Source organism: Budorcas taxicolor, chromosome 22, assembly GCF_023091745.1.
Source record: "Budorcas taxicolor isolate Tak-1 chromosome 22, Takin1.1, whole genome shotgun sequence".
Taxonomy (NCBI): domain Eukaryota; kingdom Metazoa; phylum Chordata; class Mammalia; order Artiodactyla; family Bovidae; genus Budorcas; species Budorcas taxicolor.
Window position 1 is genome coordinate 24,683,984 of NC_068931.1, and position 26,152 is coordinate 24,710,135.

The 26,152-nt window shown below is 38.5% G+C and overlaps 1 protein-coding gene across 1 annotated transcript in view; it reads left to right on the plus strand.

Annotated features, from left to right (window-relative positions):
• The window catches only part of CCDC178 (coiled-coil domain containing 178), a 374,413-nt gene that overhangs the window by 237,087 nt on the left and 111,174 nt on the right, over positions 1-26,152 (plus strand). Inside the window, exon 18 of the mRNA XM_052660209.1 lies at positions 3,060-3,209. Within this exon, the coding sequence (XP_052516169.1) occupies positions 3,060-3,209 (150 nt within the window). The remainder of the gene's footprint in view (positions 1-3,059; positions 3,210-26,152) is intronic.

The window sequence follows — 26,152 nt, forward strand, 5'->3', positions numbered from 1 at the left end:
ACTGGTTCCAAATAGGAAAAGGAGTACGTCAAGGCTGTATATTGTCACCCTGCTTATTTAACTTCTGTGCAGAGTACATCATGAGAAATGCTGGGCTGGAAGAAGCACAAGCTGGAATCAAGATTGCTGGGAGAAATATCAATAACCTCAGATATGCAGATGACACCACCCTTATGGCAGAAAGTGAAGAGGAACTGAAGAGCCTCTTGATAAAAGTGAACGAGAACAGTGAAAAAGTTGGCTTAAAGCTCAACATTCATAAAACTCAGATCATGGCATCTGGTTCCATCACTTCATGGGAAATAGATGGGGAAACAGTGTCAGACTTTATTTTGGGGGGCTCCAAAATCACTGCAGATGGAGACTGCAGCCTTGAAATTAAAAGACGCCTACTCCTTGGAAGGAAAGTTATGACCAACCTGCTGCTGCTGCTGCTGCTGCTAAGTCACTTCAGTCGTATCCGACTCTGTGCGACTCCATAGACAGCAGCCCACCAGGCTCCTAGATAGCATATACAAAAGCAGAGACATTACTTTGCCAACAAAGATCTGTCTAGTCAAGGCCATGGTTTTTGCAGTGGTCATGTATGGATGTGAAAGTTGGACTGTGAAGAAAGCTGAGCGCTGAAGAATTGATGCTTTTGAACTGTGGTGTTGGAGAAGACTCTTGAGAGTCCCTTGGACTGCAAGGAGATCCAACCAGTCCATTCTGAAGGAGATCAGCCCTGGGATTTCTTTGGAAGGAATGATGCTAAAGCTTAAACTCCAGTACTTTGGCCACCTCATGCGAAGAGTTGACTCATTGGAAAAGACTCTGATGCTGGGAGGGACTGGGGGCAGGAAGGGGACGACAGAGGATAAGATGGCTGGATGGCATCACCGACTCGATGGATGTGAGTTTGAGTGAACTCGGGGAGATGGCGATGGACAGGGAGGCCTGGTGTGCTGCGATTCATGGGGTCACAAAGAGTGGGACATGACTGAGCGACTGAGCTGAACTGAAGGTGTGTGTTTTGACACTCAGTTGTGTCCAACTCTTTGTGACCCCATGGACTGTAGTCTTCCAGATTCCTCTGTCTGTGGGGATTCTCCAGGCAAGAATACTAGAGTGGATTACCATGCCCTCCTCCAGGGTATTTTCCCAACACAAGGATCAAACCCAGGTATCCTGCATTGCAGGTGGACTCTGGTATACTAGTAACAAATAATGACTTTCTCTAGGTGCTCCAAACATTGAGTTCCTTCCTCCTCATCTACCCTTCACTTCTCTGTGTTTTGAATGTTTTCTGTTTGTGCCACCATTCTGAATCTCTTGCAAATAGGATTCTAACCTTCTAAATGTCTTCTGTCTACTTGAGCCCCAGGACTTGAGAAAAGGAAAGGGAAAGGAATACTGGAGGAAGTTTCCTAGAATGCTGGGTTTCCTAGAAGCCTTAGGACTGGATCCTTCCCAAGACATTGTGGATGGAGGTCTGGGAAAGAGAAGAACAAAATCAGATAGCCTCTGATGAATCAATATTTAACACAAACCCACCTGCATCAAGAAAGAAAACTACTAACAGCCAAGGAGGATGTTAGTGTCATCAGAAGCAACTTTTTGGTTTTATTTTTCTACAACATATCAGTTCAGTTCAGTTGCTCCATCATGTTTGACTCTTTGCGACCCCATGAATCACGACACGTGAGGCCTCCATGTCCATCACCAACTCCCGGAGTACACTCAGACTCATGTCCATTGAGTCAGTGATGCCATCCAGCCATCTCATCCTCTGTCTGCCCTTCTCCTCCTGCCCCCAATCCCTCCCAGCATCAGGGTCTTTTCCAATGAGTCAACTCTTCTCATGAGGTGGCCAAAGTATTGGAGTTTCAGCTTCAGCATCAGTCCTTCCAATGAACACCAAGGACTGATCTCCTTTAGAATGGACTAGTTGGATTGCCCGCAGTCCAAGGGACTCTCAAAGAGTCTTCTCCAACACCGCAGTTCAAAAGTATCAATTCTTCAGCGCTCAGCTTTCATCCTAGTCCAACTCTCACATCCATACATGACCACTGGAAAAACCATAGCCTTGACTAGACGGACCTTTGTTGGCAAAGTAATTTCTCTGTTTTTGAATATGCTATCTAGGTTGGTCATAACTTTTCTTCCAAGGAGTAAGCGTTTTTTTTAATTTCATGGCTGCAATCTCCATCTGCAGTGATTTTGGAGCCCCCGAAAATAAAGTCTAACACTGTTTCCACTGTTTCCCCATCTATTTCCCATGAAGTGATGGAACCAGATGCCATGATCTGAGTTTTATGAATGTTGAGCTTTAAGCCAACTTTTTCACTGTTCTCGTTCACTTTTATCAAGAGGCTCTTCAGTTCCTCTTCACTTTCTGCCATAAGGGTGGTGTCATCTGCATATCTGAGGTTATTGATATTTCTCCCAGCAATCTTGATTCCAGCTTGTGCTTCTTCCAGCCCAACGTTTCTCATGATGTACTCTGCATAGAAGTTAAATAAACAGGGTGACAGTATACAGCCTTGACGTACTCCTTTTCCTATTTGGAACCAGTCTGTTGTTCCATGTCCAGTTCTAACTGTTGCTTCCTGATCTGCATACAGGTTTCTCAGGAGGCAAGTAAGGTGGTCTGGTATTCCCATCTCTTGAAGAGTTTTCCACAGTTTGTTGTGATCCACACAATCAAATGCTGTGGCACAACCAAAGCAGAAGTAGATGTTTTCCTGGAACTCTCTCACTTTTTCAGTGATCCAGTGGATGTTGGCAATTTGATCTCTGGTTCCTCTGCCTTTTCTAAATCCAGCCTGAACATCTGGAAGTTCATGGTTCATGTACTGTTGAAGCCTGGCTTGGAGAATTTTGAGCATTACTTTGCTAGCACGCGAGATGAGTGCAATTGTGCGGTAGTTTGAGCATAGTTGGCCTTGCCCTTTCTTTGGGATTGGAATGAAAACTGACCTTTATATATAAGTAGTACTTTTAGATAATTCAAATGATGTAAAAGTAAAAACATAATTTTAAATGATTTAATTAAATACATGTGCATATTTATGTTCTAGAAAATACAAGACGACTCACTGGAAGAAAATCTACGTTTAGCTCAAGAGTACCAGAGATTACAGAATATATTCTTAACAGTAAAGGGCAATTATTTCAGCCAGTATGAACGACAACTGTCATATGATGGTTCAATTAGAGATAAGAAACAGGTATGATTTTACTCATTTTTCTATTATAATGGTTTTGTTGACATATGTACCACAAAAAGTAACAAGTAGACAGTCATGAGGTCCCCAGTCTTAGGGTGGTTGTTTATATGCCACCAAATGGCACGTTTTCTTTTTTAAAGTTTTCTTGTATATTTTTTTAACATTTTGAAGTTGAAGTTTGAGAGGCTATTTGAGAAATGAAAAAAGCATACTTTTAATCTACTATTTTATACTAATTTACTTTTCAATATTATGGCCTGAAGTACCAAATACTTATAGTTCATAGATTTAAGTATATTACCATACACTTCAAATTTCGATTCTCTCTGTAGGTAACTTCTCATGATATACCTCTAATTCTTCCTCATGATTTATGAGCTCCGTATTTTGATTTCTATGTTCTTATTAAATATGAGGCTTAATTAGGAACTTGAAGAAATAGTTGACCTCTCTGGTTATTAGAAATCATTGGAAATTCTAATACATTTTGTAAAACCTTCCATAATACTAAGAATAGACAAGTAAAACATGCAATGCAATATGCCACAAATACAAGAGTGAAGGGAAAGCTCTGTTCTTTATTAGAGTGTCAAGATAGAGCTGCTTCTCTATATTCTTCTCCAGCTACTCTTCACAAGAAGTTATTTTCCTTTGAGTCTTTGTGTCTTCCCAGAATTTAAATTTCAAAAACTAGAGGCATGATTAATTTCTAACAATTCACCTACCTATAAAAACCAGTAGGGGGCGCTCCTCTGGTGGCTCAGTGGTAAAGAATCTGCCTGCTCATGCAGGAGATGCAAGAGACATAGGTTTGATCCCTGGGTCGGGAAGACACTCTGGAGAAGGAAATGGCAACCCACTCCAGTATTCTTGCCTGGAGAATTCCCATGGACAGAGATGCCCGGTGGGCTACAGTCCATATGGGGTCACAAAGAGTCAGACATGACTGAGAGACTAACACACACACACACACACACACACACACACAAACACAACTGTGAGTGACTATTAATATTACATTCATCTGCTATGCTGTTTATAAACACGTTTTCTTTCCTATCCATCTACTCTCACTTGAGTTAAAGCTTCCAAATATCTTGGGAGAGAGGGTGTGTCTTCTTCTCTTAAAAATTTGTATTGAAGTATTATTAAGATGAAGGTAGATCAAGAGACAAATGTGTTTGGGAAAGAATTGAGAGCACAATTATATGCTAAAATCTTCCTCAAATCATTGTGCCAGATTCAAAGAAAGAATATCCGTCTATCCATGGAGCTTTTGTCCAGTCGCTTCATGCATTAGACATTGTTATTTAAACATGTTTTGTTGCTGATGATTGATGAGGATTAAAAAAAAATTTGAAGTTAGTATTGTATTTCCTTTTCTAACCAGAAGGAAAACAAAAATAAATCCTGTGTAAGTTTTTACCAGTTTGTGTAGAATCCTTTGGTGGCAAATGACAAATAAATTAGATACCAGCATGAATAGTGAAGAACGTGCATTTAAGAGAGATCCCTAACATAGTATTTACATAGTAAGAACCAACTTGTCTTGATGTCATTTTTGGAATTAAAGCATATCGATTCAGGATCCAAGGAGTGAGACACTTGGATGACAGACAGTGGGGCATGCTAGGAGACTGGGTTTATGTTTCTGATGATCCCTCAAACGAATCACTTTTAGCACACCTGTTTCAGGGAAACTTTCAGAGATTTATTTGTACTTCCAGTCATTTTTCATTTCCATCCTTCAGCGATGGAGGTCATTAAGTGCAGGCTGCCCTTGTCGGTGTCATGTAGGATCAATTTGCTGCAATGGACAGAGAGGCCTTATTGATGCTGTTAAATCTGTCAGTGAGAAATCGTATGTCATTAGCGTCTAATGCACTGCTTACAGGATGGAATTTGGCCATCAAAATTGAGAAAACCCTTTAATATTTTGGTCCATTTTCTTGATATTGAAGCATTTCCCTTGACCAGTTTAGTTTTGGGTACACAAAAGCACTGCTCAACCTCTGATTCCCTTGTTGAATTTCCTGTTAGATAAAATGGAATTCTTTGTGTCTTTCTCCTGCTTTAGAATAATTTCATTGCTTCTGAACATATATTCCTTTTGGCAGAGTAAATAATTATATTTTAATTATCATACTTCTTAGGGAATATTAGTTTTTCTATACAGATGATTATACACTGTTCAACTTCTCAGTACTTTTAGAACAAGAGTAGCAAAGGAAGCTTAATGGAAGGGTAAAAAAATTAAATATTAAAAAATATGAAATATGATCCCATCCTTAACAACATTTTATATGCAGGTGACTCAAATTTTGTAATATTATAGTTTACTTTTGGTGATAGAATTATGTCTGCTTCTTTTGCATGTTTCTTGATACTTTCCTGTATATTTAAAATTTGTAGTGATGGATATTTTATGCTTTAAAAATCATAAACAAACAAAAACAATTATGAAAAATTCTTATTAACCCTGTTCATAGGTAATTATAGAATAGAATCTGTTCTAAAACTTCTCAGATCTCAAAATTTTAAATAACACTAAAGAGGGATGGAGGGGAAATCATTGAAAAACAGCTTGTATTTCTGTGTTGAAAGCTTTCAAATATATTTTTCATATTTTCTTTTTCTAAATAAAACCCATGGATACATTGATCAAATCACTGTGGGTTTGTTTCAATTGCTATCTCAAGCTCTTCAGGCCTACAAAGAAAAGTAAGCTAAGCAAGCATGCAAACGTTGATGGTTTTGTTGGCTGAAAATAAGATCTCTTCCAAAACTTATTATATTTCAATTCTTATATAAATGACTTATAAAGCTTAAACTTTTGGACTTCTCTAGTTCTCAGTGCTTTCATACTAAGGGAATACAAATTATTATAGAATCAGTCAATTCTTAACCAGCATTTATGTGATCCAGGAGTATGTGCCATACAATTTTCAAACATTCTCTCTGAAATACCCCCCAGTCGTCCTGGAAAGTTTTCTGTTATTATGATTTTCATCATCCCCTATGAGAGTATGGAGCTGCATTTTGAATGTGTTGCATGGTCACTTGAGTAGAGGAAGACTAACTGAGATGGGAATCAAACTCAGAATTTTCCTACATCCAACCATTTCATAGCCCTACTATAGCATTGTTAAACAAAGCCCAATATGTTGGGTTAAAAGCATGTAAAAACCATATAACTTATGGATTATGTCTCTAGTATCCAATTGAAACATTATTTAATTCACTTATTATTTTTGTAATTTCATCTCATTGAAGCTACTTTTTCAGTGATGATTTTCTGGTGGGGAAAGGACTACTACTTATTCAGTTCAGTTCAGTTCAGTCGCTCAGTCGTGTCTGACTCTTTGCGACCCCATGAATCACAGCACGCCAGGCCTCCCTGTCCATCACCAACTCCTGGAGTTCACTCAGATTCACGTCCATCGAGTCAGTGATGCCATCCAGCCATCTCATCCTCTGTCGTCCCCTTCTCCTCCTGCCCCTAATTCCTCCCAGCATCAGAGTCCTTGCCAATGAGTCAACTCTGCATGAGGTGGCCAAAGTACTGGAGTTTCAGCTTTAGCATCATTCCTTCCAAAGAAATCCCAGGGCTGATCTTGTTATTAGAAGCTATTTAATTTCCATTAGGATTATAGATAGGTTTCATGACTCTTAAACTGTAAAACTAGGAGTGCCTTTAGAAATATACACATCTCTTTAGAAGATTGTTTTGAAAATGAGGAATCTTAGGGCAAGAGTGACTCAGGGATTTAACATATATAAAGTTAATTAAAGAAAATTTGGTCCAGGACACAGTTGCCTTAACTTAGATTCAAGTGTCATCTCCAAGAGACTATGGATGAACATCTGCTGTGATATTTTCCCAAGGTTTTAGTGGACCAATAGCTGAGAAATAATGAGTAACTGCTATGGATGTGCTCAGTTTGGAGCATCATATTAAAGTGACCTGAGCTTGTGAAGGAATCACGTAGGTACATGAATCAGAAGACTATTCTGTGTTCTCAGGGATGCTTCTAGGTCTCGTGGAATGCAAACATTTCATCATTCATTTAATTATTCAGAATAAATGATTAATCATCCCTTGTACTGATAAAGATACAATCAAGGGCACAGGATTATACTACCTCATTTCAGCTTCCAGGCTGACTGATGTGATCTCCAGAATCCAAGGGATTCTTTCCTAGAAATGACCATAGATTCAAAGCCCAACAACATCCTCTATTCACTTAACCAATGGACAGATCATGAACTTTTGCTATTTAATCTGAATTGCCTCAACCTTAATGGATGGTTTCCATCATAAAATCTCAAAAATATTGTATCATTCAGGTATATCATTAGCATGTTTTTGCTTCCCTCTTTTAGTTTTCAAATGTGGATTTCCTCTAAAATTCACTTTACATTGATTTGATGAGGAGTCAAAGTCAGTGCCAGCAATGAAAAAAAAAATTTTCCTAAAGAAAATGTGAAAGCTGTTTTAGTTCTCATTTTTATAAGTATTTCATATTGCTTGTTATCTTGCATGTATTAAAAATAGGCTTCAGGTGGTGGTTTGTATGTGCTAGTTTCAATGTGGATAGAAATTCATTTCTTCACCAGGAAAAGCATAATTTTTAGATAGTTTTTGCCTCTGACAGCTATGTAATCTCCTCCTCCTTCTCTTAGAACACAGGGAGAAAAGCCTGTGCATGCGTGCGCGCACACACACACACATTCTAAAGGAGTTACCACACTTCATAGACTGATGAGCTTGCATTAAATTCCTACTATCCCTTTCTCTGAAGACCTCTCAGGAGACCTCTGATGAATGAATCTCTGTGATTCCTGAGACTGAAGACCATTGATCAGTTTTGTTTTACCCTGATGAATCTCCCTTCTGCTGTCCAGACTCCATGAGAGAAACACCAAAAACTAAGTGTATATTTCTGAATAATACTTTAGAAAAGTCCGCTTGGCTTAAATCGAACCAATTCTTCAGTCTAGTGCCATTTTTGAGTGAATTGTAGACTTATGTATCTTTTATGCAATTTTGAGAAGATGATCTTCTGGTAGAATTACTTGACAGTAAACAGTATTCAAATGATAGCAACACCTTAAAAGTAATATGCAATAGGTCCCCTCTATACGAATGAATTCCATCCTGAGAGTGTGTTTGTAAGTCCAATTTGTTCATAAGTCTAATAAAATTAGCCTAGGTACCCAGCTAACACAGTTGACTGGTACTGCACTATAATACATTTATAATACTTTCCACACAAATAATACGTAAAAAAACAAATAAACACAAAAAATAACAAAACATTTTTTAAGTTTATAGTAGAGTACTGCTTGCATTGCAGGAGACCTGGGTTTGATCCCTGGATTGGGAAGATCCCCTAGAGAAGGCAGTGGCAACCCACTCCAGTACTCTTGCCTGGAAAATCCCATGGACGGAGGAGCCTGGTGGGCTACAGTCCATGGGGTTGCAAAGAGTCGGACACGACTGAGTGACTTCACTTTGACTTTGACTTTAGAGTACAATAGCTGACATACAGGGACTGGCATTGAGCAAACAGGCAAGAAGAGTTACTGACTGGAAGAGAGAGAGGAGGTGAGAGACAGTAGAACTGAAGGATTGTCAGCAATAGGAAACGGAGGGCAAGCTGCAGTTTCACTCACGTCTGACGTCGATGGCACAAGTTCTGGTTCCTTGCTGGATTAAATTGTATATGCCTTCTTGAAAAATGATCCAGTGGTGTCTGGGTGGTACCGTACCATCTGCATCACCATTACTTTTGTGCTTGCTTCTGGACATTCAAGGTTTGAAGTAAAGATATTGTGCTGCTGTGCTCTATCCAGTGTGTACAGTGAAGTAGATAAAAGCACAACCACTTGTAGAGGATGCACACATGTGACAGTGTGCGCCAGGCATGTGACCTAACTTATGGGACTGAACATGCGAAAGCACATTCACGTCTTTGAAAATTAGCAGCTTGAAGCTTTCTATGTAGGGGACTTACTGTGTTGAGTGCAATGTGGTCCCTGATATATCAAAGACACTCTAGGTGTATGTGTGTGTGTATATAATCCCTCCACTTGGAACACCATCAGGTCTTGGCACACCACCAACAGTGGGGACCTATCAAGATAAATCAAGTAGCTTAGATAATCACAAAGGTTTGAGAAACAACCAGGAACCTATGGCAAGTTGAACAATAAGTTTCAATTACACATGGTTACTGCTTCAAGACTAGGAGAGGTAATATATATATATAAGGTTTTGCCTAATACATAGGGAAGAAATATGGAGAGTCAGGCACAGTGAAGAAGTAAAGTAATATCTCCCAAATGAAAGGATGAAGAAAACCCTTAGAAGAGAACTGAATTCTTTACTTGATAAAAAATTCAAAATAATGGTCATAATGATGCTCACCAAACGCAGGAGAAGAATGGATGAACACAGTGAGAACTTCAACAAAAAGAAAACATAAGAAAGTACTGAAGACAAGTCACAGAGCTGTAGAATACAATAAATGAAAAAATACACTAGAGGGGTTCACAGCAGACCAGAAGAAGCAGCAGAAAGGGTCAGGAACTGAAAGACAATGAATCTCACCCAGACAGAGCAGCAAAATGAAGAGAGTTTTAACAGTGAAGATAGTTTAAGGGACCTATGGGATAACATCAAGCAGAGTAACATTCACCATCATAAGGTTTCCAGAAGAGAAAAGAGAGAAAGGAGCAGAGAATACATATGAAGACTTTTCTAACCTGTGGAAGGAAGCAGTCATCCAGGTTCAAGTAGCCCAGAGGTCAAAATAAGATGAACCCAAAGAGACACACAAATATTAGAGAATTTTAAAAGCAATGAAAGAAAATAACCATCATTACCTACAAAGAAAACCTAATTCCAACAGCAGATTTTTTCAATAGAAAATTTGTAGGTCAAAAGGGAGTTAAACAATATATTCAAAGGACTGAAAGGAAAATAATTCCCACCCAAGAATACACTACCCAACAACAGCTAAGTGATTTCATCACCACTAAATCAGCCTTACCGAAAATGTTAAAAGACACTTGCTTAAGCTAAAAATAAATGGTACTAATTAATAACAAGAAAACATATAAAAGTAAAAATCTCACTGTTAAAACTAAATGTATAGTAAAGGTAATGAATTAATCATTAATAAAGCTAGTATAAGGGCTTTCAAGGTGGTGCAATGATGAAGAATCTACCTGCCAATGCAGGAGAGGTAGGAGATTCAGGTTTGATCCTTGGGTTGGGAAGATCCCCTGGAATAGGAAATGGCAACTCACTCCAGTATTCTTGCCTGGGAGATCCTGTGGATACAGGAGCTTGGGGGGCTACAGTCCATGGAGTCACAAAGAGTCAGACTAGGTACCCGAGCACACATGCAAAGCTAGCGTAAAGGTTTAAAGACAAAAGTAGTAAAATTAACTAAAACTACAGCAATTAGTTAAGGGATATATAAAATAAAAAATATAAAATGTGTCATCAAAAATCTAAAATGGGGTGGAGTAAAGATGTAGTGTTTTGGCATGAATTCAATTTTAACTTGTTATCAGCTATGCTATATACATAGAATGTTATATGTGAACTCATATTTTGGGTATTGAGCATATCTACCATGGTAGATACCCAAAAGATAATGAGAAAAGAATCTAAACAAAAGATTATAAAAAGTCATCAATCACCAGGAAAGAAAGGAGCAGAAGAAAAGTGGAACAGAGGGAAACTACAAAACAGCCAGAAAACAATTAATAAAATGACAAACATTTATATCAATGGATAGATCATGCTCATGGTTTGGAAGAGTTAATATTGTTTAAATGTTTATATTACTCAAAGCAGTATACAGATTCAAGGCAATCCCTATCAAAATTCTAATGACATTTTTCACAGAAATAGAACAAGCAATCCTAGTTTGTATGGAAACACAAAAGACACTATATAGCCAAAGTAATCTTGAGTAAGAAAAACAAATTTGCATGCATCATGTTCTCTGACTTCAAACTCTATTACAAACCTGTATTAATCAAAAGAGTATGGAGAAGGCAATGGCACCCGACTCGTACTCTTGCCTGGAAAATCCCATGGATGGAGGAGCCTGGTAGGCTGCAGTCCATGGGGTCATGAAGAGTAGGACACGACTGAGTGACTTCACTTTCACCTTTGACTTTCATGCATTGGAGAAGGAAATGGCAACCCACTCCAGTGTTCTTGCCTGGAGAATCCCAGGGACGGGGGAGCCTGGTGGGCTGCCATCTATGGGATGACACAGAGTCGGACACAACTGAAGTGACTTAGCAGCAGTAGCAGCAGCAGCAGCATGGCATTTGCATAAAACAGACACATTGGTCAATGAAACAAAATAGAGATCCCAGAAATTAACTCACTCTATACATGTTCAAGGAGCTAAGAATATACAGTGAGGAAAGGGTAGCCTTTTAAATAAATGGTATTGGAAAAACTGGAAAGCCACATGCCAAAGAGTCAAACTAGAGCACCATCTTACATTATGTTATACACAAAGGTTAACTCAGAGTGACTTAGGCCTGAATGTATGGCTTGAAGCCATAATACTACAGTAGAACATGAGTAGTAAGCTATATGACATTAATCTTGGTGTGAAAGTTTGGATCTGGGTCCAAAAACACAGACAACGAAAGCAAAAACAAGCAATGGGGCTACATCAAACTAAAACTCTTCTCACAACAAAAGAAACCATCAATAAAATGAAAATACAAGCTACTGAATGAGAAAAAATATTTGCAAATCATACATCCAGTTCAATTCAATTCAGTTCAGTTGCTCAGTCATGTCTGACTCTTTGTGACCCCATGGACTGCAGCACACCAGGCTTCCCTGTCCATCACCAACTCCTGGAGCTCACTCAAACTCAAGTCCATTGAGTCGATTAGGCCATCCAACCATCTCATCCTCTATCGTCCCCTTCTCCTCCTGCCTTCAATCTTTCCAGGCATCAGGGCCTTTTCTAGTGAGTCAGTACTTTGCATCAGGTGGCCAAAATATTGGAGTTTCAGCTTCAGCATCAGTCCTTCCAATCAATATTCAGGACTGATTTTCTTTAGGATGGACCGGTTGGATCTCCTTGAAGTCCAAGGGACTCTCAAGAGTCTTCTCCAACACCACAGTTCAAAAGCATTAATTCTTTGGCCTTCTTTATAGTCCAACTCTCACATTCATACATGACTACTGGAAAAACCATAGCTTTGAATAGACAGACCTTTGTTGGCAAAGTAATGTCTCTGTTTTTTAATATGCTATCTAGGCTGGTCATAGCTTTTCTTCCAAGGAGCAAGCATCTTTTAATTTCATGGCTGCAGTCACCATCTGCAGTGATTTGGGAGCCCCGAAAAATAAAAGTCTCTCACTGTTTCCACTGTTTCCCCATTTATTTGCCATGTAGTGATAGGACCAGGTGCCATGATCTTAGTTTTCTGAAAGTTGAGCTTTAAGTCAACTTTTTCACTCTCCTCTTTCACTTTCATCAAGAGGCTCTGTAGTTCTTCTTAGCTTTCTGCCATAAGGGTGGTGTTATCTGCATATCTGAGGTTATTAATATTTCTCCCAGCAATCTTGATTGCAGCTTGTGCTTCATCCAGCCCAGCGTTTCTCATGATGTACTCTGCATAGAAGTTAAATAAGCAGGGTTATTTATGCTCATGATGTACTCTGCTGCTGCTAAGTCACTTCAGTCGTGCCCGACTCTGTGAGACCCCATAGAGAAAGCCCACCAGGCTCCGCCATCCCTGGGATTCTCTAGGCAAGAGCACTGGAGTGGGTTGCCATTTCCTTCTCCAATGCATGAAAGTGAAAAGTGAAAGTGAAGTCGCTCAGTCATGTCTGACTCTTTGCGACCCCATGGACTGCAGCCTACCAGGCTCCTCTGTCCATGAGATTTTCCAGGCAAGAGTACTGGAGTGAGTTGCCATTGCCTTCTCCTGCATATAAGTTAAATAAGACAATATACAGCCTTGACATACTCCTGTCCTGATTTGGAGCCAGTCTGTTTTTCCATGTGTAGTTCTAACTGTTGCTTCTTGACCTGCATACATATTTCCAGTAAGGGATTAATATCCAAAATATATAAAGAACTCATAAAACACAGTAACAATTTGATATTAAAATTGGCAGAAGATCTGAATGGACCTTTTTCCAAAGAAGACACATAGATGGCCAAGAGGCACATGAAATGATTCTTTAACATCACTAATCATCAGGAAAATGCACATCAAAACCACAGCGAGATACCACCTCACACCTGTTAGACTGGCTTTTATCAAAAGTAACCAATGTTAATGAGGATGTGGGGGAAAAGGAACCTTTGGGAATTATTGGTAGAAACGTAAATTGCTGCATTCACTGCAGTAGGGAAAAGCAGTATAGAGGAGCCTCAGAAAATTAAACAGAAAACTACCATATGATCCAACAATTCCACTTCGGGGTATTTATCCAAAGAGAATAGAAATACTCATTTGAAAAGATGCATGCACCCATTTCTTCATGGCAGCACTATTAAAATAGCCAACGTATGGAAACAACCTAAGTGGATTTTCATCAACAGATGAATGTATAAAGAAGATATGATATGGACACACAATTAAATCTTACTCAGCTATGTAAAAGAATGAAATCTTGGCATTTGTAACAAGATTATGGGCCTTGAGGGAATTATTCTAAGTGAAATAAGTCAGACAGAGAAAGATAAATGCCATATAAACTTAGAAGTCTAAAATACAAAACAAACAAAACTAAAATCATAGGTACAGAGAACAGAATGTTTGTCGCTAGAGGGGAGGGGAGTTGGCAAGTTGGCAAAACAAGTGAAAGGCATCAGGAAGTACAAAATCCAGTTATGAATTAATCACACGATGTAATGTACAACATGTTGACTATAGTCAATAGTAATATAGAGCATACTTGGCAGTTGCAAGACAGAAAATACTAAGACTGGGGTGCTGGATAGTGACTAGATTTACTGTGTTGATCATTTTGCAGTGTACACAGATATCAAATCATTATTTTATATACCTGAAATGTATATGATATTATATGTCAATTATACCTCAAATTTAAAAAATAAGTAACTATTAAGAAATGAACAAGTAGATGTTAAAAAATATTTCCCTTTGTCAGCTGGGTAATTCTCACAGCTTTTCTATAAAAGTCATCCTGAATAATCTAGATATCCCTTTTTAAATTTTGTACTATCTAATCACAGTAAAACACTGATTAAAAAAAAAAGAACTATACCCACAGCTAACACATTATCTGAGGAAGGGAAAGATAACACCACAGTGAATAATATAGCTTTAGAATTTTTGAAGTTGTTTCAGATATAAAATCATTTTCAAATTATTTCCTATGGTGCTGGTAATCAGAATTGTGTTGTTTTTCTAGGAAAAATCCTCATTTTAAAGAAATATATGCAATGTACTCATAGGTTATTGAGAAAAGTATATAAAACAAAGCTACCATCTGCATGATGTACATAGAAAAAGAGCAAAAATGTTATCTGTAAAAGCAGAAAAGAATTTGGCTTGCTTGACTTTTTGTATCAAGCATGCTACAGCAATCTTTTGATTCTAATATGAAACTATAGTAAGGATCATTGCACTAATGCATGAGGATTTGTGATAATGTTGCAGAAATTTTACTGTCAAAACTGAACTGCAGTGTAATGACTTTTGTTATCATGGTTTCTAATAACTATTCAGCATGAATTGACCCTACATATGTTTTGCTGCAATAATGTGTCAGTAACTCAAAAAGCTAAAAAGGAAATAAAAAAATAGTCAATACAATACTATGTATGACTTCATGATAACCTTTCTCCATTCTCACTATTAATATTACAACACAGGTGCTATGTAAACTAAAAGATCCAGTGGAAATGAAAGCTTAGATACATTGTGACGGTTCTAGCTAAATACACCTAAAAAGTGCTTTAGAAGAAAACTGCCTTCTCCTGTGTTAGCCCTGAGAACTATTAATAGTTCCTGGTTGGTCCCTTGCTACTTCAGAGCCTGTTGCTCTCTGGTATAGAGAACCTTTCCATATGTTTCCTTTCTCTACAGTGTGTTAGTTTCTTCTTTTTATGAGATCTCTCTCTTTTCTTTCTTCCTTTATCTTTGCCTCTTTCCTTCTTCATCGCAGTGTGTTTTCACTTTAGTATCCCTTTATTGCATTAGATAAGAGAAAATAAATATCGCTACTGTCTGCTACACATCTCCATTGTGGCAGTCACGAAGCTGCACTTTTACACATGTGAAGCACTGAATGCTGCCCCTAAATATATAGTGTCAGTTGTGTCCAGCTCTTTGTGACCCCATCGACTGTAGCCTCCTCCATCCATGGAATTTTCCAGGCAAGAGTCCTGGCGTGGGTTGTCATTTCCTTCTCCAGAATGCTGCACCTACCCTATCATAATTAGTTACAGATAGCCTTATCAGTAGCATTCTCTTCTTATTATTAACTTGTACAAACTCTGTGAAACAACTGGAAATAGTCACATTTTCCCTCAGAAAGCAAAATCCCGCAGACTGGGTAGCATAAACCGAAATATTTTTCAATATATTCCTGGAGGCTAGATGTCCAAGACCCTGGTGTCCGTGGTTTCCTGAGAGCTGTGAAGGAAGGCGCCATTCCAGGGCTCTCCCCCTGGCTTGCAGATGTCTTCCCCCCGTGTGTTCACATTGTCTTCCCTCTATACGTACCTGGCCGAATTTCTTCTTCTGATACTAACACCAGTAACATTGAATTAGGGACCACCGTTTTGACCCCATTTTAACTCACTTATCTCTCCAAAGAGCTTATTTCCAATAACAGTCATATGCTAAAGTTCTGGGGGCTAGGACTTTAACGTGTGATTTTAGGGGAAAGGATACAATAAAACCCATAACGTGCTTTGTTGTAAACTTAAGGCCATACTACTTGTTAAGTACAAAGGAGTGCTGGAATCCAAACCTAGGCCATGGACTCAAACCCACAGATTTTCTGCTACTCCACAGTTTCTCATATTTTTTTCTCTACTCCATTCAACCTAGTATTCACATACCATGTATGATTCTCTCTCTTCAAATGGAGAGATATTTCAGTTGTAAATACTTTGTAACACCTCTAGTACTGGGCGTGAGTATGATTAAGCAGTGCCTAAGAATGAAATACTTTTTGATGGAAAAAAATTATGTTTCTACACAGGAAGCGCCAGTTGATTTTTGTCTCTGAACAATGGTCAGAGATCCAAGCAGAAGTGTTCCTTTGCCACTAAAGCATCTTTAAAATTCCTCTCCCATTGCCTCAGACTGGAGAACATGTGCTTGCCAAAATGAATGATCCTAATTCCATACGAATTACGTTAGGAATTAAGATGAAGACACTGTGTATACATGTTAAAAAGAGAAAGAGATCAGCTCCAAGCAGCAGCTAGTATTTGCAAAGAATACAGAGGAAAGTAAGCCTTCAGTGGAAATTTGATGATAGCGTCCCGAGCATAGTAGCATGACTAGAGTTAGACACACACACCCCCCAAAGTGCCAGGAAATAATATCATAAGGAATATTAGAATAATGAATGCTGGAGTGATAAATACAAATAGCGTGCATGTGTGCTAAATCACTTCAGACATGTCCGACTCTTCGTGACCCGTGGACGGTAGCCCTCCAGGCTCCTCCATCCATGAGATTCTCCAGGCAAGAATACTGGAGTGGGTAGCCATTTCCTTCTTCAGGGGATCTTCCAGACCCAGGGATTGAACCCGCATCTCTTATGTCTAACCTGCATTGGCAGGTGGGTTCTTGACAACTAGCGCCACCTGGGAAGCCCGTAGTAAAACAGAATTTCTCCCAAACACAACAGAGTTTTGGGGAAATAATAAGAAAGATACCAAGTGCTGGAAAATAGACACTTCCTTCCCTCAAAGCGTATTGGAATGTGACAACAAGGAAAGGGAAAAATTGTGGTAACCTTCCGGCCTAAGCCCCCACATAGCCTGCCCTGTTGGAAGCTTGGAAGTGTGTGGGCTGACGTATGGACTGCTGCAGGGAATCCTCTCTCAGACTTGCAGATCTAGCTTCTGAAGAGCAATGGTTGCTAACCTGGATGGAATGTTTCTTACGTGGGGGTGCGAGGACTGAGCGAGCACCTTGGACAGTGCATCTGAAGTCGCTCTCGCGACTGTGCACCACGACAGCAGCAGCTCGTCATGCCTGCGTGAGAGAAAGGTCTGGGCTGCCCCCAGTTAAAAACCAACAGCTGCTCCTGGGCTTATTATCTCTAGTATTGCTTCGCCCAGCTTTCAATGCCAAGGATACAGAAATAATTCCAGAGTGGATCCATTTAAAAGAAACGTAGTGCCTACAAAGGAAAATAATGTCACACTGACTTCAGACTTAACATCCTCAGTTTGTTATGATGGAAGACAGAAAAATATCTACATAAATTTATAGGAAAAATTAGGGCACTCGGGAATGCTGAATCTGGGCAAATTATTGTTTATGTGGTGGAAACAGGTATTTTGAATGAGCAAACAAGCAACAAATACAGCAAGTTTTAAAAATCCAGATGGCCAGTAAACATAGGAAAATGTTTCCACCTCTCTGAAAATTGTGTATATACAAATTAAAATGAGGTACATGTTTTCAACTCTGTTTTTAAAGCATCGTTAAGACTGAGTATATACAGTGATAGTAGGGGAGAGCATGGGAAAAGAGACATTCATAAAAGATGAGGTTGTTTCTCTGTCCATCCAAATTCACTAGCCTACCTGTATCTACTCCGTTCCTGCAGTCATTCTTCCTAATAAAATGGTAGTACTTCAGCTTCTAACACAATTAAGGCCTTTCACCTTGCTCTGAATCCCATCCACTTTCACCTTCTCACAGCCTCATTCTTACAATTTTCTATCCTTCTGTGTCCTCAGAGTTTTTCCTGCTGACTGGATTATCCCCATCATCATACAAACATGGGCTAGTATCCACCATCTCAGAAATCGTCTTTTGATTCCACATTCTGTAAAGCCATTTATTTTTTATTAAAACTTGCAGGAGACCCCAGTTCAATTCCTGGGTTGGGAAGATCCCCTGGAGAAGGGAGACGCTACCCACTCCAGTATTCTGGCCTGGAGAATTCCATGGACTGTTTAGACCCTGGGGTCTCAAAGAGTCAGACATGACTGAGTGACTTTCGCTTTGGAATTATCTGCATTTACAGTCCTTCTGCATTCTCTTCTCCTTTGAAGTACCATTTCAGTGGCGTCCATGATGCCAAATCTAAGTATATATCTTGCCTCAACTTGCTCAATAGCTCACCAGTATTCAGTCACTGTTCATCATTTTTCCTGAAGCATCTTTGGCCATGGACTTGGCACCATGGTCTCCTCTCACCTTACTGGATACTCTGTTCATCATACATTAGGAATTCTTACTTTGCTCAGCCTCCACATGCTGGGGTACTCTGTGCTCAGCAGTAGGATCCATCATTCACTTTTTAATGAACATTCTCACTATAAGTAGATTCCTAAATATGGATCAATTGCACAAGCATAAATTTAAGTAAAAGAAGACAAAGATAATACACGCTGTAGGGCTGTTTTTGTCTTGTGTTGTTGTATTTTGTCTGTATAAACAGGCCAAAGTGAGCTATGCTGTTAGAAGTCAGGAGAGTAGCAATCCTGGTGGAAGGTAGGGGTGGGAAGAAGACAGCAAGGAACTTTGGGGGATACTGTTGATATTTTCTTTCCTGATCTGAGGGATGTATTCAATTTGTAAATAATTTGTTGAGCTATATATTTATGGTACATATGCTTTAATGCCTGTGTGTCATAATTAAATTAAAACTTAAAATCATCTAGTGACTTACCATCCTACTCATTCAGTTGTTGTTCAGACGCTCAGTCGTGTCTGACTCTTTGCGATCCCATGGAGTGCAGCACGCCAGGCTTCCTGTCCTTTACTGTATCCCAGAGTTTGTTCAAATTCACGTTCATAGAGTCAGTGATGCCATTCAACCATTTCATCCTCTGTCGTCCCCTTCTCTTCCTTCCTTCAATCTTTCCTAGCATCAGGGTCTTTTCCAATGAGTCGGCTCTTCTCATCAGGTGGCCAAAATATTGGAGCTTCAGCTTCAGCATCCATCCTTCCAATGAATATTCAGGGTTGATTTCCTTCTTGCCCTGGCCTCCCAGACTGCATAGCACACTCTGTCCCCCCCCCCCCACATCTGTCTGTCACTCACCCCACTCTGCTCTGCTACTGCTACTGCTACTGCTAAGTCGCTTCAGTCGTGTCCGACTCTGTGCGACCCCATAGACGGCAGCCCATCAGGCTCCCCCGTCCCTGGGATTCTCCAAGCAAGAACACTGGAGTGGGTTGCCATTTCCTTCTCCAGTGCATGAAAGTGAAAAGTGAAAGTGAAGTCGCTCAGTCGTGTCCAACTCTTGGCAACCCCATGGACTTCAGCCTACCAGGCTCCTCCATCCATGGGATTTTCCAGGCAAGAGTACTGGAGTGGGGTGCCATTACCTTCTCCTCTAGCGACAGGCTATTTTTTTTATCCTGGATCGCTGAACTCATTCTCAGTGTAAGGTCCTTGAAATTTCAGATCCCTCCAGCTGTACATTTCTCCCCAGATTTCTTATACGTGTTTCCTTCTTACAGTTTAGCTATCCCATTAATAATCCCTTTCACATGCAGCTCGTACAGAGCCCCTGAAGTTGTGCTTCACCTGTCCACTCTTGTGTCACCCTGTCTTATTTTCTTCGTAACACTTAAAACTATTTTATATTCATTTGTTCATGGTCTCTTTCTACCAAATGAATAAAAGCTCAGTAAGGGCAAGAAGCTGATTATCTTATTCACAGCCATAACTCTAGCATCTAGCAAATTGCCTGGGCAAATATTTTTTCAGTTCCTGGATGATCCTTCCCAATGGGGTATCTAACAAAATGCTTATGCATACCCACTGAGATGGTCTTTCTACTTCTGGAAATTTATAAGAAAATAATCTGTGAAAGTCTGCTAAGATATGTATAATGATGTTGATTATAGTGCAGTTTCTAAAAGGAAAATTGTCAGCACTTTCCGTGTATGGCAAAAGAACTGGTATAGGGTGGGGACTTTATACAGACTTTAAAAGGAATATATGTAAGAATTAAAGATTTTAAAATTAAAAAATAAATAAATAAATAAATAAAAAAGGAATATATAGCCTTGGTACATATTTGATTGAAAAATCAAGCTATAATTCAGCATATACTGTATGATTCCTACTTTGTGTTCTCACATGTATTGGATTTTATTACATTTATGTCTAGTGATTTATCTCAAAAACTATCTTTCAAAAGTTAGCAGTAATGAGGATGTGGAAAAGTTTCGCACTTTTCCCCATTCCTTTGTTTTGTTTTTATGATGAATGTTTATTATTTCATGAGATAAAATGTAAAACAATTTTATGTCATAAAAGAAAAGAAAAAATTAATAAGGGCCTTGAAACAAGAATGGCAACCCACTCCAGTTCTTGCCTGGGGATTCCCATGAACAGAGGAGACAGGCAGGCTATAGTCCACGGCGTCACAAAGGGTCAGACACGACTGAGTGACTAACACTTTGAAACAAGAAGTGTGCATTCCATAGAAAATATCATGGGGCTCTGAAAAATATAGGACAGCCAGAAGAAAATAATCTAGAAACATTCAGTCCAGCTAAAGTCCCACATACCCCTAGCTCCCACTGTAAATTCTTGTCACTATAGCTCATTTTCTTTGCTTATTTAAAATAGGTAAATTTTTCATTAGAGAATGTGGATTCACTTATTGTCATGAGGGTTTGTAATCAGCATATTCTGAAGTAATTATACCTTTTATAAAGATTATTCTATCTTTATACAAAGGTAAGTTGTATCCTAGGCTTCCCAAGTGATACTAGTGGTGAAGAACCACTGGCCAATAGATGTGGGTTTGATCCCTGGGTCAGGATGATCCCCTGGAGGAGGGCACAGCAACCCACTCCAGCATTCTCTTCTGGAGAATCCCATGGACAGAGGAGCCTGCAAGTCTGAGGTCTATAGAATCATACAGAGTCAAATACAACTGAAGCGACTTGGCATGCATGCACTCAAGCAAGGTGTATCTTCCAGGACAGTTTAAACCGATGTTGAAAGAAAGAATAGGAAAAAACCATACTGCATCCCTTAAAGTATATGCTTACACATTTTAAATGATTTTATTCTTCTGTAGTGATGCCAAGCATATACTTAAGAAATAAGGAAATATTTTAATCTGCTTTCAGTTAGAGACATCAGAAGTCATTACAGCTTTGAGTATTAATTCTGTCTCTGATAAAAACTGGGCAGAGTCGTCCAGCCAGTCTATTTCCTCCAATTCTCTTTCTTTTTTCACTGTATAGATGTTACTGTGAAGGTGATGCATGAAAATGTATGTGATAGTCCAGTATAGGGGTTTTTGAACAGTATATTCTCTTAAATATTCATTGACCATGGGCGAAATAAGTCGCCTCATTTTGTGATTGCCGTCAGTCAGTTTGGTTCAGTCATCCAGTTGTGTCTGACTCTTTCCAACCCCATAGACTGAGGAATGCCAGGCCTCCCTGTCTATCACTAGTTCCCAGAGCTTGCTCAAACTCCACATCCATTGAGTCGGTGATGCCATCCAATCATTTGATCCTCTGTTGTCCCCTTCTCCTCCTGCCTTCAATCTTTCCCAGCGTCAGGGTCTTTTCTAAGGAGTCAGTTCTTTACATCAGGTGGCCAAAGTATTGGAGCTTCAGCTTCAGCATCAGTCCTTCCAATCAATATTCAGGACTGATTTCCTTCAAGATGGACTGGTTTGATCTCCTTGCAGTCCAAGGGACTCTCAAGAGTCTTCTCCAACACCACAGTTCAAAAGCATCAACTCTTTGGTGCTCAGATTTCTTTATAGTCCAACTCTCACATCCATACATGACTACTGGAAGAACCATAGCTTTGAATAGACAGACCTTTGTTGGCAAAGTAATGTCTCTGCTTTTTAATATGCTTCAAGTTTGTCATTGCTTTTCTTCCAAGGAGAAAGCATCTTTTAATTTCATCATTGCAGTCACCATCTGCAGTGATTTTAGAGTCCAAGAAAATTAAGTCTTTCACTGTTTCCATTGTTTTCCCATCTATTTGCCATGAAATAATGGGACTGGATGCCATGATCTTAGTTTTCTGAATGTTGAGTATTAAGCCAGATTTTTCTCACTCCTCTTTCATTTTCATCAAGAGCCTCTTTAGCCCCTCTTTGTTTTCTGCCATAAGGGTGGTGTCATCTGCATATCTGAGGTTATTGGTATTTCTCCTGGCAATCTTGATGCCAGCTTATGCTTCCTCCATTCTGGCATTTCACATGATGTGATTGCCTTATGGGCATTATATGGGCCCCATCTTCAATTTCTTTTATTGCCCAAAACACTTTCAAAGGAGATATCCTCATATTTTCTCTGTATTATTTGTGTTTGCTTGCTTGTATCCATTTTTTTAAATGTAGCTTGACTCCTCTATTTACAAAAGTAATAAACAAAGAAGAAAAATTGAAAAACACAAAAATTATCAAAATTTTTCTATTATTTAGCTTTAAATTCATTAAAAAGTCTGGCTACCATTGACTAAAACGGAAAACAAGTATCTTGATGGTGGTTAACTAAAGCAAAGAAAGGGCAAAGTGTTCTGTTTTGTTTTTTAAAGCCTTGCATGTCTTACTCCTTTTAAGCTTTTAAGATTTTCTTCAGAGTGCTGGTAATTTTTACGGTAGCACCACATTGTTAATATTCTAATAAGACAGATTTATTTGAGGTATTAGCTTTATGTATTTATATTATTCCATCTTTTCCATTTTTATCTCCTATATATACTGATTAAATGAATGTATAATTATCCAGAGATTGGTGAGAGCACTCTAAATTACTTAATGTAGGTCATCTAATAGCAGTTGACAAGATGGTCCCCAGGACCAGTTCCTGGGAGCTACATCAAAATATTCATGCAACTTGAAATTGAAATTTCAATTATCCTTTAATTGAACATTCAAGCATGTTGTGCATCCACCCACCTAAAAATAATGTGGTTAAAGTCATATTTTCCCAAGTTTGTCAATGAAAATGTGACAAAGAGCAGATTCCAAGACCTCCTGAAAATAAGATGGATTGTCACTATCATTTTTCCTTGTCTCTGTGGCCTGTTAATGCTATCACAGAGCAAGATTAAATGGGTCTGGCATGATTTGCTATTCAGAAAACCATGTTGGTGTTTCAGAGAACCCATACTTTTCCAGGTGATTAAAATTTGATGGATTGCTTCTGCTGATGTCTTCCCAGGTAACCTAGTAATCAGGTTCAAGCCTTTTACCTCTTTAAAAATACTAAGATTTTGTCTTTTCCAAATTATTGGTATTTGAAATTTTAAAAGACCTTAAAATATTATGAAGACTTCTATTATCCAGATTTTCATACAAGTGGGTGATTTTGGCTGACTTTCCTATTCTGGTGATTCTTATAGATGGCTGTTTTTGCTTTCATGTAAATTGTCTACATGGCTAACTATTCTCTTCCAGTGTCTCTCCTTTCATCATGGGTATTTCACTCTGATCAACAGTTTGCAACTAAATGCTTTCTCCAAATGGACTTCCCAGGGGGCTCAGTGGTAAAAACTCTGCCTGCAAATGCAGGAGATGCAGATTCGATCCCTGGGTTGAGAAGAACCCTGGAGGAGGAGATGGCAACCCACTCTAGCATTCTTGTCTGGAGAATCCCATGGACCGAGGAGCCTGGTGGGCTGCAGTCCATGGGATCGCAAAGAGTCAGACATGACTGAGTGACTGAGCACATGCTCACACACTTTCTCCTAAAAGGCAGTGGTGAACAAGTCATTAACTCCAGCCTGTTTGCTGCTCACTGTATAAGCCTCCCCATTCAATAATTCACTATAATTAAACAAATATTGATGGAGCACATACTATTGTTCCTTCTCCATCTTTCAATATAGCAGTTTATTTTCTAATTCTCTTCCCTAATTGATTTGAAGATTTATTTCCATACTTATGGTTCTTTGTTGATAATAACTCCTGTTCCATCTTTGTAATGTGTCTGTAAGAATCTGTGCCATATTTTTTTAGCATTTGTCTTTATTATTCAGAATTAATTTAAATTTGAAGCACTTTCCCTTTGTCTTTAATGCCATATAGATTTCTTTGTTTAACCAATTTTGTCTCTTGCTGTTTTCATTGCCCTTCCAGTACATAGCCAGATTACATATCTTATATGGTTTCTTTCCAGGGCCCTAACTCAGCTAATTTGTAAATTCCTAAAGGATTTGTTGTAATCTTCATTACTTCATTTTAGAGCATCTACTGTGTTAAAGGAAGGGATAAAAGAGATGAAAGATATTCACAGAGTCCACACATAAAGGACTGGCTAGTAGACTTTTTGAAAATCTTCCTTCACCTTTGAATTTATTTCATTATTAAAATACGATTCAAGATTTACATCTACAGTCATTTCCTCAACTATTTCATGGCAACGAAAGTCAAAGCAAGACAAATCCAGTCACTTCCACACTAAAAATATTTTCCACAGTGATAACGTCTCTGAATTACTTTTCCAGAAAGAGCTGGGTAAAATTCCCCCACTAATATGTGATTTGAATCAGAAATTTCCACTAAACCAATGTATAATATTATGGTATAGTCACCCATAGATTTCCACCTTGGTAGATCTTGGATATCTGCAAAGAAATATATCAGCAGTATTGATAATCTACAATTTATAGGTCATTTGAAATAAACCTTTTATTTGGTTATACATCTGAACATCTATTCATATAATCTAGGAGTTTACTTCAAACACTTTTGAAAACCTGGCTAAGGTGTTTTCTAATTCTAAGTCCCACTTGCCTCATCTACAGTGTAATCCACACTAAGGCTTGGTATTTAAAAATTTCCATTTAGAGAGTTTCTCTATAGTAGTAGAATGAATGGTTATAGAAGCCTTTTTGAAATTATATAAGAAAATACCCTGGGACTTCCCTGGTGACTCAGAAGGTAAAAAATCTGCCTGCAGTTCATGCAGGAGACTGGTGTTCAATCCCTGAGACAGGAACATTCCCCTGCAGAAGGGAATGACTACCCACTCTAGTATTCTTGCCTGGAGAATTCCATAGACAGAGGAGCCTGGTGCGCTACAGTCCATGGGTTTTCAGAGAGTGAGGACACGCTCAGGACACAACTGGGTGACTAACACTTTAATTTTATCAAGAAAATTACAGAAATAGATTTTCAGATTCTCTCCTATGTCGAATATCAAAATAAGTGATCAAGCAGAGTATTTAGACATAGTAAATTTAAAGTAAAATTTATAGATTATATATTATTCAATAAAAAATTTAAGAGTATATTTACTTTCATTTACTATTTCTATGTATTTCATCGAGGGGAGAATATTATAATAGCTTAAGATAATGAGTTAAACAAATAATAATTAAATTGATCTATTTATGTATTTTCTTAATGTCCATGTTTTAGCATTAAAAATTATAATTCCAGAATCTATCTAGTTTGGAGGTAATAGAGGAATGGGTAAGACATTAAATTTGTCATGAAATTAAATTATGAAAATGTAGATTAAGAAGGTAACCATTTCATTCAAACTGAAGGAAGCCTGATAACATAGCAGAAATATTTTTATGTTTTAATGGGCTGGAAACCATGTTAAATAAACGTGTAACTGTTCTCAATTTTAGGACATATAATTTTCTGTTAGTAAATATAAAGTTTTTCTTCAGCACAAAAGTAAAAAATATGCAAAAAATGTGGATATATGTTGATAATAGAATAGGCCATTTTTATATCCTTCGGTTATGGGTTTAATTAAAG